Source organism: Pelodiscus sinensis, chromosome 2 (assembly GCF_049634645.1).
Source record: "Pelodiscus sinensis isolate JC-2024 chromosome 2, ASM4963464v1, whole genome shotgun sequence".
Taxonomy (NCBI): Eukaryota; Metazoa; Chordata; order Testudines; family Trionychidae; genus Pelodiscus; species Pelodiscus sinensis.
Window position 1 is genome coordinate 139,764,231 of NC_134712.1, and position 14,614 is coordinate 139,778,844.

Below are 14,614 nucleotides of genomic sequence, written 5' to 3' on the forward strand. Positions count from 1 at the left end.
AATTATTTATACACAATGGAACAGCTTCACCTGGAAGACTGAAGGAACCACACATCAGAATATCCCACTGGGCTAACTACCCACCAGATTTTGAATGGACAAGATAGAGACCCTTCCTGTGATATAGGCATGTGAATGCCTATCTTCCCTAGATCACTCAGGTGTTAGGTGGGAGAAAGGCATCCATGTGCCTTGAGTGAGGCAGAAACTTAGATGCTAAGGAAACTTTTACAGCTGAAAGGTACCAAGTGAGTTTAGGCACCTACTGGGTTTGGTGGGAATTATGTTAATAGTAGTGGAGCCTAAAACTAGGGTTTAGGTGTCTAAAACCAAGATTTAGGTGACTAAATCAAGAATTTAGGTACCTTTGTGAATCCTACCATTTGTCTCCCACATCCTGGAGAGAGCCCTAATCACTGGGATATAGTGTCTATTGCTCCCTCTATGGCCCTACAAATTTTTGTTCATTTATACAGTGCAACAACTTCAGCAAGAAAGCTTTCCCCTTTCTGTCAGATTGAATACTCAACAGCTCAGTGATTAGGCCACTCACTGGAGAAGTAGGAGACATGGGGCTAGCACGTGAACCCAGGTGTCTCATATCTCACTTGAGTGTTGGGTTCTCAAGGGGACAGCTATGCCCTCATTAATTTTTGGAGAGGCACAATTTGGTAATGTTACTCATGTTTATTATTCATCTTCACAAATAGTGTACAGAGGGAGAAAAACAAAATAGCCACCGAACATTTCAAAAGTAACTGACAAAAGTACTGAATTTCATTTTTCCTTAAATGTATTTTACATTTTCATTTTCTTCCAAAAAATGTCATCAGTCAACCCCTTTGAGTGATGGAAACAAAGTAAGCCTCCTACTGAGGCTGGGGGGGGGGGGGAGGGAAGGAGTTTCTGATTATAGTGGTTTAGAAAACCCTTTTTAAAACATTTTAATGTGATCTAAATGTAGCAAGATACTTTTGGTTTTTAGATGACAAAACTTTTGTGAAGTATCTGAGAACCCAGACTTTTAATAGGACTCTACATACAAAACAAATGATTTAACCCTGAGTTACCAATTAACAGTATCTCTCTGTGTTCTACAAAGAACGGGCCAGGAAAGTTGTGCCACCTATATATTCATCATCCCCAGGTTTGGTTTTAAATTGCAAATCCTTATACTCACAAATTGTGTGATGTAAAGTATTGAAAGCTCCACCTCTTTTCCAAATATCTTCAGACTTTCCTTGTATAAAACTGATAGGAGGCAGGATCTGAATGATATAATACTTCTTCCCGCCACCACCACTATTTGTTCAACAGCAGGGTAAAAGTGTCAAGAATACCACCCTTTGTTAAGATGTCAAATGCTCAGTCATTGGATATTCCTGAAGATCTTCAAGAAGATGACAGACCGAAGTGGGACAATAAATTCCAGTATATTTTAAGCTGCATTGGATTTGCAGTAGGTCTGGGAAATGTGTGGAGATTTCCATACTTGTGTCAAATATATGGAGGAGGTAAGAGCAAGTTGGGATTTTTGTCATGAAATGAAACATACAATACTAATTTACCTTTATATAGCCTTAACCTTTTCCATAAAAGTAGAATAGCATTCTCAGTATGTGAAAGTAATATTTTAAAAAGATACATTGATTTAGGCTATCCACAAACTGGGAATGCTTTACAGTAATCATGAATTAGGAAAAATTAGAGTTAAAACTTCTTGCAAACAATTTCGCATTATTAGAATGGTGTCAGAACAGCAGATTTAAACTTGATTATATGAGCTGACCTGAATTAAAAGATGACATTTTGGAAAAATGTCTGGAAAGCCTTGATATAAGCCAGTTTCTGAAACTTTTGAAATCTTTCTTTCTCAATGAAAATGAAACCAATTGCTTTCTCTTTCTGTTATGGCATAGGTCATCAAAAGCCAACTCAATTAAAATTCTAAATTATAAGTAAAAGTAAATGTTAAGATCTATATTTAAAATGCAATTATTTTAAGAAATGTTTGTTCACTATGGGATATCAAATGTCTGAATATAAGCTGACATGGGTAACTGTACTGATATAATATACACATACTTTTCCGTGAGGCATTTGACTTTAGTATTGCACAATTAACACTATACAAAAACATCAGTGTAGCCCATATTAAATATATTAACACCTGTTATATCTAAAACAAATTAGTATATGTGCATAATCATCATAAAATGAGGTGCTTTTTAGTGGGGGTCACACAGGGATTTAGTTTTGGCCCAATGTTATTCAGAATCTCTCTCAATAATCTATGTAATATTGGTTCCTTTGGGTTGGTCATCATCATCATCCGTGAATTAAACCTGGGACTTAGTACATGAGTCCCTATGGCCTGAGCTAAAAGACTCAACTATCCTATGCTAAGCCTGTGATTTAGCCCCACCAGAAGGGAATACTGTGCTACAGTGAAGAGGCATCATTTACAGTTGGTAAATGTATAAAATCTATGCCAATACAGTTTGCAGAGGACACAAAACACGGTGTTAAATGAGTAATCAGGATTGTTTTGTAACTAAGTTTAGATGAATAATCTGCTTTTTTCATAGAGCTAAATAAAAGATCGGACATCTGAGAACCAAGAACGTAGGTCACACTTATAGAATAGGAGTATTTTGGAAACAAGTGACTTGGCATGGTGGATAACCAAGTGAACACAAGCTCCCAGTGCAAAGTAGTGTTTAAAAGTATAAACACTTGAAAGTATAAGCAGAGAACTATCAAGTCGATGTAGGGAGGTGTTAATATAAGTAAATTGAGCACTAGTGAGACCATTTTTGACAACTTCTTAGAAGTAAGCTGAAAAATTTGAAATTCAAAAATGAGCTACAAAAACTGTTTCACAGACTGGAAACCTAACCTATCTTACAATGAGAGGCTTAAAAAGCTAAAGTTAGCTCAAAGAGAAAGTTAAGAGGTGACATTGATTTCTAAGGAAATGCTAGTTGCATTGGCTAGCAGCTGAAACTAAACAAATTTAGATTTTTTTTAAAAAATGAGGATAGTTAGCCATTAGAATAACACCTCAGGGACATAGAGGATCCTCTGTGATTTTAAATTTGTAAATCAAGTCCAGATATCTTTCTAAAAAAGACATGCTCTGGCTCAACCAAAAGTTATGGACTTTGACCTCAGCCTGTGTCATGCAGGAGGTCAAACTATGTATCCTAGAGGCATCTCAGCAATTACAGACTCATAAGCCTAAGTTTAGTACCAGGGAAAGGAGTTGAAACCATGGTAAAGAACAGAGATATCAGAAAAGTTGATGAACACAATACATTGGGGAAAAGTCAATACGGGTTTTGTAAGGGGAATTTTGCCTCATCAATCTATTAGAATACTTAGAGGGCATTAGTAAGCATGTGCACAAGGGTGATCCAGTGGATCTATTGTACTTGGACTTTCAGAAAGTCTTTGCTTGTAGGCAAAGTAATCTGTCATGGGAAAAGAAGGAAGGTCCTCTCCTGGATCAATAACTGCTTAACAGGTAGAAAACAAAGGGTAGGAATAAATGGTCAGTTTTCACAATAAAGAGAGGTAACTAGTGGGATCCCCCAAGGATCTGTCCTGAAACCAGTGCTGTTTAACATAATAAATGAACAGAAAAAAGGATTGGCAGTGAGGTGGCAAAAAATTTGCCTAGCAATGCAAAAATTACTTAAGATGATTAAGTCCACAGCAGACTGTGAAGAGTTACAAAGGGATCTCACAAAAAATAGGTTGCTGAGCATCAAAATGACAAATTAAATTCAATATTGATTAGTGCAAAGTAAAGCACATTGGAAAACATAACCAAACCATACATACAAAGTATTGGACTAAATGAACTGTTATCACTCAAGGAAGAACTCTTAGGGTACATCTACACTGCACACTTATTTCAAAATAGGCTATTCCAGAAAAAAATATTCCAAAACGGCTTATTTTGAAATAGCACATCTATACTACAGAGAAGCCTCAAAATTAGTCTGAGGCAGGCTCCCCTAATGTGTATGTGCTATCTCGATTTAGAGTCCCAAGAGGCACTGGGGAGTAATTACATTGAATGGCCTGGGGAGGAGCTATTTCAAAATAGCAGCAGTGGAGTGGCCACACTACAGCACTTCCAAAATAGTTATTTCAGAATAGGCGTTATTCTTTATGGAATGAGGTTTACAGAAGTTGGAATAAGCTCTCCATTATTTCGAATTTATTTCAAAATCATAGAATTGCCGTGTAGATGCTCACATTGTTACTTCAGAACAATGGCCATTATTTTAAAATAACGCTGCTGTGTAGAAGCACCCTTCGGGTCATTGTGGACAGTTCTCTGAAAATATCAACTCCATGTACAGCAGCTGTCAAAAAAAGGAAAGAGAATGTTTCGAAACATTAGGAAAGGGATAAAATAGATAAATACCATAATGCCACTATAGAAATACATAGTAAGCCTACACCCTGAATACTGTGTGCAGTTCTGGTCGTGCCATAAAAAAAGTTATTTTAGAACAGGAGAAGGTACAGAGAAGGGCAACCATAGTGATTAGGGATAACAGCTTACATGAAAGGAGAGATTTAAATGAGTGTGACTGTTCGTCTTAGTAAAAAAGATAACTAAGGCGGGATATGACAGACATCTGTAAAATTATTAATTCTGAGAAGAAAGTGAATAGAAAAATGTTATTTTGCCCTGCACAAAACACAAGAACCAGAGGACCTCGAATGAAATTAACAGGCAGTAGACTTTAAACTATCATAAGGAAGTATTTCTTCACACAACACACAGTCAATCTGTGGAACTTATTGCCAGGCGTTGCTATGAAGGTCAAAAGTATAAGTGGATTCAAAAAAGAATTAGATAAGTTGATGCAGAATAGGTCCATTAATAGCTATTAGCCAAGATGGTCAAGGACACAGTCCCACGATCTGGGTATCCCTGGCCTCTGATTGCCAGCAGCTGGGGGTGGACAACAAGGGATGGATCCATTCAATAACTGCCCTGCCTTGTTCATTTCCTCTGATGCATCTGGCAAGTCCCACTGCTGGAAGACAGGATACTGGCTAGATGGACCATTGGTTTGATACATTGTAGCCATCCTTAAGGCCTTATGAACTTGGTTATTTTATTATTTAAAAATGAACCAGAATATTATTTTTCAAATGTGCAATAGCAGCACTTAGCAATAACATTTAAAAATCACTAGTGTGGCAGTGATCGAGTATTTTTTCTCCAATAAAGCATCTCCTGACATGTATCAGAGGGGTAGCCATGTTAGTCTGGCTCTGCAAAAGTGATGAGGAGTCCTGTGGCACCTTATAGACTAACAGATTTATTGGAGCATAAGCTTTCATGGAACAAAGTAGGTCTTTGCCCACAAAAGCTTAAGCTCCAATAAATCTGTTAGGGTATGTCTACACTTGCCCCCACTGCGAACTAGGGAGGCAAATGAAGCATACCGAAGTTGCAAATCAAGCGCGGGATTTAAATATCCCATGCTTGATTAGCATATTCGTGGCCGGTCGCCATTTTAAAATGCCGGTCGCCGATTTAACTTGCTGCGTGTAGACACGGTAGTTCAATTGGAAACCCTTCCCTCGAATTAACTGTTACTCCTCATACAATGAGGAGTAACAGTTAATTCGAGGGAAGGGCTTTAAATCAGACTACCGCGTCTACACGCGTGGGGATGTAGGAAGCAGACAGGGCAGAGAGTATTACAGCCCCGAGTGCTCAGCAGGTTGAGGGGAGGAACCTCTCGCTGAGCAGGCAGTGGACCAAGTCATTGCCAATAGGGCCCTGGGCTGGGACCCAGTGGAGTGGGAGAGCCCAGATCCCCCATCCTCCCCCGCTGCTGCGCCCCGGAGGCCAGAAGGTCCTGCAGACCTGAGGACTAGGCCAGAAGGCCATATTTATCCCACAAGGGGGGACTTTCAAAGACTGAGCCAGGAGGCCCTATTTACCCCAAGAGGGGGAACTTTCAAAGACTGTGCTGGAAGGCCGTATTTACCCCAAGAGGGAGAATGGGACTTTCAAAGACTAGGCCATGATGAGGGAGGTCCCGAGCAAGGGGCAGCACCCCTCGACACAAGCCTTGTGTATTTTGTTCCTCACTAATTTAAACGTAATTAGGACAGCCATGAATAATAGGGGTACGTCTACATAGCAACATTATTTCAAAATCACTAGCGTGATTTTGAAATAACTTAGTCCACACAGCAGACAGTTATTTTGAAATAATATCGAAATACTGTCAAGGTGGAGGACTTCTTACTCCGACTCCTGTAATCCTCATTGTACAAGGAGTAAGGGAAGCCGAGGAAGAGTATTCTATTTTGAAATAAGTGCTGTGTAAACGCTCCCAATTTCAATTTCAAAATAAGCTACACAATTGATGCAGCTATATTTGTATCTTATTTTGAGTTAAGCTCTGCTGTGTAGACGCACCCTAGCAAAAGAATTATAAACTTGAACAAATATCAGACAAGGCATATTGACAAAAATAATTGTCATAAGACAAAAGGCCCTAAACTTATGGGATCTTCTCAGGAAAACACATTAAGATAGATACCTCAGCTTTTTTCTCAAGGCCTTTGAGTGATCTGGGGATTAGAGGCCAGTAAACCTTATGGGTGTATCTGGTAAATTGATTCAAAAATTTAAAAATAGAAAACAAATGAGAGATTATGATATTGATATAATGTTTCTGCAAAGAGACATTGAATTTAACTACTGTTAAAATTCTCTGAATATATCAATTTAGTAGTAGATAAAGACGAATCAGTGAACATAATAATTTACCCTTTAAAATGTACTTGACAAAGGTCCCTCAAAATAGGCTATCAAATAAATTAAATAATCATGAAATAAATGATAAAGAAGTGCACATATACGGCTAAGAGAGGAAACAAAGGGCTTGTTTGCACACTGTGACAACATGTACTAGAGGTATATGAATTCTAAAGCCCACCAATGTGTTGCACATTAATTGACCCATGTAGAACCACCTGATGCTCACTCTCATTAACACTGAAACTGTTCTATATTAATTCAATGGTGAAAAATGCACAATAATGCACATTGAAAGGAAAAAAATATACCCCTTAGAAGATTCTAAAATTAACAGTACCAACTCTGGAAAGGGAGCAGGGCACCATTGTAGACAGTTTAATGTGCAGTTGTATCAAAAAAAGAAATACGATATCAAGGTTCATAAGCATGGAGAGCAGTATGGAAAATATTATAATGCCATTACATAAATCAGTGGTACAAACTCATCTTGAATACTATTTACAGAACTCTTTGCAAAAAAAAACCTGTTGAACTGGAGAGGGATCAGAAAAGGTTGAGAAAAATTATTAGGGTCGTGGACAAACTTTCATATAAAGAGTGATTGAAAAAGAGTGGATAAGGGGCATAACAAGTATATACAATAGTGAACGGCACAGAAGATTTGTTTGCTGTCCAATAACACAAGAACAGACAATGAATGAAATTAAGTGGCGACAAATCCAAAGATGACAAAAGGAATTACTTTTTCATATCAAGTGCAAGTAGACTGATTGCCACGTATGATTAAGGGCAAGAACTTAATAAGATTCAGAAAGGAATTAGAAATTTTATATGGTTAACAAGAATATCCTGAGTTAATAGTTAATGCTAACAAAATTTTGAAAGGGTTATAAAATCCTATTTTTCAGGGTTTATCAATCTCTAACTATTAGGGATTGCAATTAAACTTTATTTGGGCGTGCATATTTTGTTAGTCTTTAAGGTGCTACCGGACTATTTGTTGTTGTTTAAGTTTTTCCAGTTACAGACTAACTCGGCTACCCCTCTGAAACTTTGGGAGTGCAATTATCCGACATCTGCCTACGGTGGGATTTTTAGCACTTTCCTATGAAGCATTTGGTATTGATTGGTCACTGTTGGAGGCAAGATATTGAACTGGATGGAACATTGGTCTGATCAAGACTGACAATTCTCAAGTGCTTATGTCCACCCTGCACATAGCAGCAGTTAGAATAAAGAGGTAGAGTGAGAATGATATTTTAAAAAGCAATCTAGAAAGACTGAGATGCTATGAAGGAAATGATAGGTCTTGCATTGCTCCGTGCTTACAAAGTTACACCAGTGCAAAGCTGGAATAAAATGATATCATGATACAGCAATTTACATCCACTTTGCACTGTTATACACAAAGTTGCAGCAGTGAAAAAGCTAAACCTTACTGAGCAGTAATCAGCACTCTGTATGTGAAGCCCCAGTTTGGTTACCTTAAGAGAGAGAAAGTCATGAGACCAGGTGACATGGTGTGGCCTTGTGCAGCACCTGGACTTGCCTTGCTGCTCCTTCTGAGGTGTATCTGGGGACTTTACAGGCACTGTGGCTCGTGAGTGTCTCCTTCCTGTTCTCCATGACCTTCGTCCCCTTTAGATTATGAACCCTTCATACCCCCGATAAGGGATTACACAAACTATGAATTTCTTGTGACTTCAGAAACTCCCAAAATGCTTTATTCTAGAAATTAAAAAAAAATGAGTAAATTTTGAAGAGCATAGTGGGAAAAAAAGATGGCAATAAGGTTAATCAAGACAAATAAAGACTATGGCTTGATTGATTTAAGTCTTGTTAATTTCAGGCTAGATAGTGACTTTGTGTGGGATTTTCCAAAGCACTCAGACAACTTAGTAAACAAGTCCTGTTGACTTGCAATGATGTAGGAGCACAAATTCCACTTAGGTACTTTTGGAAAAATCTCATCCTTCAGATACAGACCTGAGCAAAGGATGCACCAGGCCATGATAAGCACTCCAAAGCATTGTGCCTTAGAGCCAGTCTATACTGGGGATATCTGTGTCAATCTAGGTTAACCCCTGCAAGCCCCCATTGTAACTGCAATGTACCTGTGCAGTATACTCTAATTTGAAACTGGTATAGAGAGGCCCTAAGATACAATTCTCTGCAAGGCATAAACTACAATCCCACTATCATTTCAGGTTTGGAAATCAGAGGCTATATTTTCCCTTATCTCTAAGCACGCTACAAAACAAGAGATAAAAAGCAAGAATGTATTTTCGATTAATGTCAATTGCTTCCCATCAGACCTCTGAACCTTATTCATGGCAATTTGTGTTACTAAGTAACTTGGGTTTAACACGTTCAAGCTTAATACATTTGCAATCACAGTGAAAACCATAATATCTGCACTGAAACTTTTATCACCCTCTGTCGTTACTGATTATTTGGGTTTATTGCCTGTGTTAAGTAAGTTATTTACCTCTCTAGGAGGAATGGAAATGGATGGTGTTTGCCAGAGTTAATAGGAGGTGAAAAGACAGGATCCTAGGCAACTGGGATTGTAAATAAATGATTTTTAAAGAGCCTATTATGTACTTGGCATTTACAACTGACATTCAAAAAAGGTTTTTTTAAACAACAAATACATATAGTGATTTGGAAAATATATAGGACTTAAAAAGAAGTAGCCCATTGAATAGCAACTTAGTGCAGTGTTTTATTCCTGATTATGGACTACTATGAGTATTCTTGCCTCAAGCAAAGATCCTCCATAAGAGATTTTACAGGTCATATTAACTATTACTATTGCACCTAAGCCCAGGCATTTGACCTTACTGGATGGATAAGAAACAAAACAGGCTGCCTTTCTTGTAAAGAGAAAGTTTAATTCTGCTTAGTATCATCTCTAACTTCTTGAAAGTGCAAACCAGCCCATCATCCAGATCATTAATGAAGATGTTGAAAAAAAAACACACCACAGGGCTGACCCTGCACTCTGCTTGATGCCAGCTACTAACTAGCTATCGAGTCATTAATCAGTGTCTGTTGAGCCAGATGACCTCACCAGCTTTCTATCCACCTTACAGTCCATTCGTCAAAGCCACACTCCTTTAAATTACTGCCAAGAATATTGTGAGAGACCATATCAAAAGCTTTGCTGAAGTCAAGGTTTCTCACAGCCACTGCTTTCCATATAACCATAGAGCCAATTATCATAGAGGGCAATCAGGTTTCTCAGCCTGAATCAGGAGGCCTTCCTTGTTGCACCCTTCTCCTTGGGCTTCCTACTGATATCCCACTTCTGCATTTACTTCAGGGTTTAGCTCACCATCAAAACTCTCCTTACTTGCTCACCAAGCCTGCCTGCAAAGGTGCTCTTCCACCTCTTTGTTAGGTGGATTCCATCTCTTCCTAGAACAACATTCTGTGGTCAAAGAATCCAAAGCCCTCTGTCCCACAGCACCTGCATATCAAACATTTTTCTCTACAATTAAGTAGTCCCTACCTGGTCTTTTTTCTTGAAACAGGGAAGATGGACGAAAACATGACTGACATCTCAAACTCCTTTATCCTTCGTACCAGAGCAATCCATGGGCAAAAACATAGCCAGCACCTGTGATAAACCTGCTTGCAGGATCAGTCAGGTTTGTGTAGAGGAGAGTGTTGTGTGCAGGACCCCTGTTTTATTTGTTACAGAAGCTAGCAGGGGAATACTATTTGCAGGTACTGCAATGTGCAGGTTTAAGCTGGCTCAAAGCCCTCTACCACAGGGCAGGAGACATTAGACATAGCCCCCACTGAATACTGAGGGAAAATGAAATAAGAATGGGAGTGAGATAAACAGTGAAAAAAAACCAGATATACAGAAGGGCACCTAGCAGATAGGACATCTTTCCTTCACAGCACCCACTGCTCTGCAAAGGTGCTTGGGAGGGAGCAAACAGCACTCAGAAGAATTCTGCCCAGATACATAATTGGATAAAGTACCAGAAATAGACTGTAAAATCACAAAGCACCCCCCATCCAGCATCCTCCTCCTGGTGTGATGGATAGTTGTCTTGGCCAGTGCCGGGAAAAGGTTGACACAGGTCCTGTCACTTTGTGGGGCCATGGATGGGGTGTGCCAGGATCAGGAGATGCAGGAAGAATTCCAGTCAGAACCTCAGTAAATGGTTCTGGGAAAGCTGGGAAAGGGACTGCAATATGATATACTCTGCATAGGTGTGCCCCAGGGGACCCCATTTTGGGACTGTTGTGAACCACACAAACTTCGTGCTCATAGTTCATAGAGGAGCCACCAACTAATAACTCAGGCAGGCCATAAGACCAGAATGGAGCACAGTCTGGCCCAGTGGGGCTGCTCAGCCTCCTTAGGTGGTGACAGGTACTTCCACTTCAAGGGATACGAGTGAGAAAGCGGATGGTGTGAAACACAAGCTCATGCAGGTGTCGTCTTTTGCCTGGTTTGGAGGTGCATGAGTGTCTTGGCGAATGGAGTCTGCTTCCAAGGGTTTTCCCCTCAGCTCACCAGCAGATCACAGGGGAGTGCTCATTCAGACCACTGGTTTACATCTTTGCAAGTTTTTTGTAATATATCAGTTTTTTTAAAAAAGAAATATCTATTATGTGGACTTACACTGATACCAATCTTGGTCACTAGTAGGACTGGACCTTCTAGATCTACTGCCCAGACATGTGTCATGTTCAAATTATTCCATTGGTTCAAATAGCAACCTACGACTGCTAGCGGGGCTTCTCAGATGTTTGCTGGTAGCAAGGGAATTGAGACTTGGTTTCCATTCCAGTATCTGGAGAGGTGCATATTTGAATGGACACTGCCACTTTTCTCTCTGATGCTCTTCCATTTTTTTACACAAACCCCATCCTAGATCACATCTGAGGCTCCCCAGCTTCCTCCCGGCATCCTCATACCAGTCCTTGTTCCCGCACCTAGTAGTAAGTCCCAGTCAGGGGGAGCCTTCAGTCTCTCTGGGCCCTTGAGCAAGGAGGGAGGGGGGAACCAGCTCCACACCCTAAGAAAGGGCAGGGCCTAAGGCCAAAAGGCCAGAGCTCAGGCTAGCCTCCCTCAAAGCATGCCGGCAAGACACATTTCTCCCCAAAGCAGGGGAGGCATTTTTGCTGAAGCTTTCCACAAATATTCATAGATTCCAAGCCTAGATAGGAACACTGTGGTCCTGTAGTGTGGGCTGCTGTAGAACATAGACCAGCAAGTGTCCCTGAACTAATTCCTGTTTGAGCCAGAGCATTTCTAAAAAAAAAACTACTCTTGATGCCAGAGTTACCAGTAATGAAGAATTCACCACAATCCTGGATAAATTTTCCCTCGCACCTAAATTCCAGGCTGAATGTATCTAATTTCAACTTCCAACCATTGGATTTTGGCATGCCTTTGCTAGATTGAAGTGCCCATTAGCAAATATTTGTTCCTTGTGTAGGCATTTTTAGATTGTGCTCAAGTTACCCCTTAGCCTTCTCTTTGTGAAGCTAAATAAATAGATTAAGCTCACTAAATCTATTGCTGTAAGGTTTTCTAACCTTTTAATCATTCTGACAGCTTGTCTCTAAACTTTCCAAAGCCTCTGAGGCAGGCTTCCGGCATGGAAAATGTCCAACCAAGTGGTTGAAGTTGGCAGAATTATAAAATTGTTCTCCCTGCCTTTAATGTCATACAGCATTTCCTCACCCCTCACTGTTTCCAGCTTCACAACATAGTAGTACTAGTGCAGAGGGCCAAGCATGTTTCACATCTTAGATAGTGAAGGATGGGGAGGAAGGAGAATGACTGAGTCCAAATCTGATCCTGTTTTCCAGTGCAACAATTTCTTCTTTCTCCCTGATGCAGTGTTACTGCTCTTCTTCCCGATAGATTTTAAATGGATCTGATTCAGGCAGGTATGCTCTGAGCATGCATGCTTGTTCAGGCCCTGCAGGTGAGATACACCACTTTGAGGTTTACATATCCAGGTGCCTAGAGAGAGACACCAATGTATGTGGCCAGCAGCAAAAATGTAGGCATGCAGGGTTCTTTACTAGCAGAAATTTAGGCACAAGGTAAGTTCAGGTACCTACAGGATTCAGCAGCAGCTGAATAGGGTATTGTGAATATGAAGGACATGTAAATGCTAGACTTAGGTACCTATGTCCCTTTATCTTTTACTTTCTTTCCCTTACTATGAAAAAGATCTAAGTACGTGGGATGCAAGGTGATCTGGAGGGAGCGACTCAGGTGGGGTAAAGAACTGAACAAGGGTCAGGCTTGATGTGAGGGAAATTGGAGCATGGGGAGAAAAGGCACTGGCTAGGAGGTGAGATGAGGGTTTTTGCTGGGGAGGGAGGAAAAGAAGAATAAGCAGTGTTTGCTGGAAAGGGAGATTGAAAGTTGAAAGGAGAAATGGAGGGAACAATTGAGGATATTTAGAGCCTTATGATAAGCAAAAACAATCTCTGTTGCTAATAGGTGTATGGGGGGGCGGCGTGGCACTAAAAATCTTGGTCCTTCCTCTTAACTAAATTGCTGACTAAATAATCTGACCCTCTGCTTGTACAAGGGGTATAGCAGTTGGGCCACTATCTGATTTTGGCCTTGAATATTACTGTAATAAAATATAACAGGCAGCAACCAAGAATAATGTTTGTGAGATAGAGATTCCATGACTTAACTATGTTTATGTTCCTAGGGGCATTCTTGATCCCATACTTCATAGCACTTGTCTTTGAAGGAATCCCATTGTTTCATCTGGAACTAGCCATTGGACAGAGCATGAGAAAAGGCAGCATTGGTGTCTGGAATAACATCTCGCCTTATCTTGGAGGAGTTGGTATGTTTCTCCATGTTCTTTGAAAACTAGTTGTTGATAACAACAAGTGATTACAATGAGGTAACAAGAACCAGAATCAATATTGTCTAGGGGACTGATTAAATAACTGAAACAACTGCTTCAAACTCCAACCCAGAACAATACTGGGTCAAGGAAACTAAAGTTTGATCTTCCTAGATCACATTCTTCATCTTACCCATTCACAAGCACACAGGACTTCTCTCCAACATGAACCTCAAAACCGCAAAGGACAAAGTTACATAAAATAAAATCAGCCTAGTGGGGATAAAGTAAATATTTTAAATATGTGTTAAAATATTTCAAGGCCGATGTGCCCAAGAAAACCCTGCTTGACTCCCATGGGGCTCAACTCCACTTTGGTTCCCTTTCACTCTGGGGAAAAAATAATGAATCAGGAATTAACCACAGAAATATCACCCCTTTATCAATGCAGAGACAAACCCTTAATTAAAAACAGGGGACCCTTTAAGGAGTCACACAAACCTCTTCCATCCCTCCACAAAAACAGAAAAAGAGGACTATGTACAAATCCCCAGCATTTAAGCATATAGAGGAATTATTTCTAACACAATTATGAGTCTGAACTGCCTAGCTCCAAACTGGGTACCTTCTGCAGGCCACTGGCATTTGGGTGTGGTGCAAACTAACTTGGGTCACTGCAGCATCACCTGTGGCATCCATCATGGTCATCTCCATGCTGGTCTGGACCCATACTAGGCTCTTCCTTCAAACTGGCTGTGACCAGGCCCCTGAGCTGATCTCCTAACCTTGTGTTGCTCAGACTGCATTTAGGCCATCTCCAGCTGGATTTACTAGCTGAAAACATAAACCTCCACTTTATGTAGGCTGAACTGTACTCTGCAACATGCCAGGGTACAAGCCAGAGTAATTAATAGCTATGCCCCTGCTGCCCTGTAACCTGGAGTGCCCTTTACAA

The 14,614-nt window shown here is 40.2% G+C and overlaps 1 protein-coding gene across 1 annotated transcript in view; it reads left to right on the plus strand.

Annotated features, from left to right (window-relative positions):
• The first annotated feature begins 1,114 nt into the window (after positions 1–1,114).
• Positions 1,115–14,614, plus strand: part of LOC102447394 (sodium-dependent neutral amino acid transporter B(0)AT3) — a 36,211-nt gene continuing 22,711 nt past the window's right edge. The window contains exons 1-2 of the mRNA XM_006137062.4: positions 1,115–1,514; positions 13,516–13,656. Coding sequence (XP_006137124.3) covers positions 1,355–1,514; positions 13,516–13,656 — 301 coding nt within the window. The 5' untranslated portion in view covers positions 1,115–1,354. The remainder of the gene's footprint in view (positions 1,515–13,515; positions 13,657–14,614) is intronic.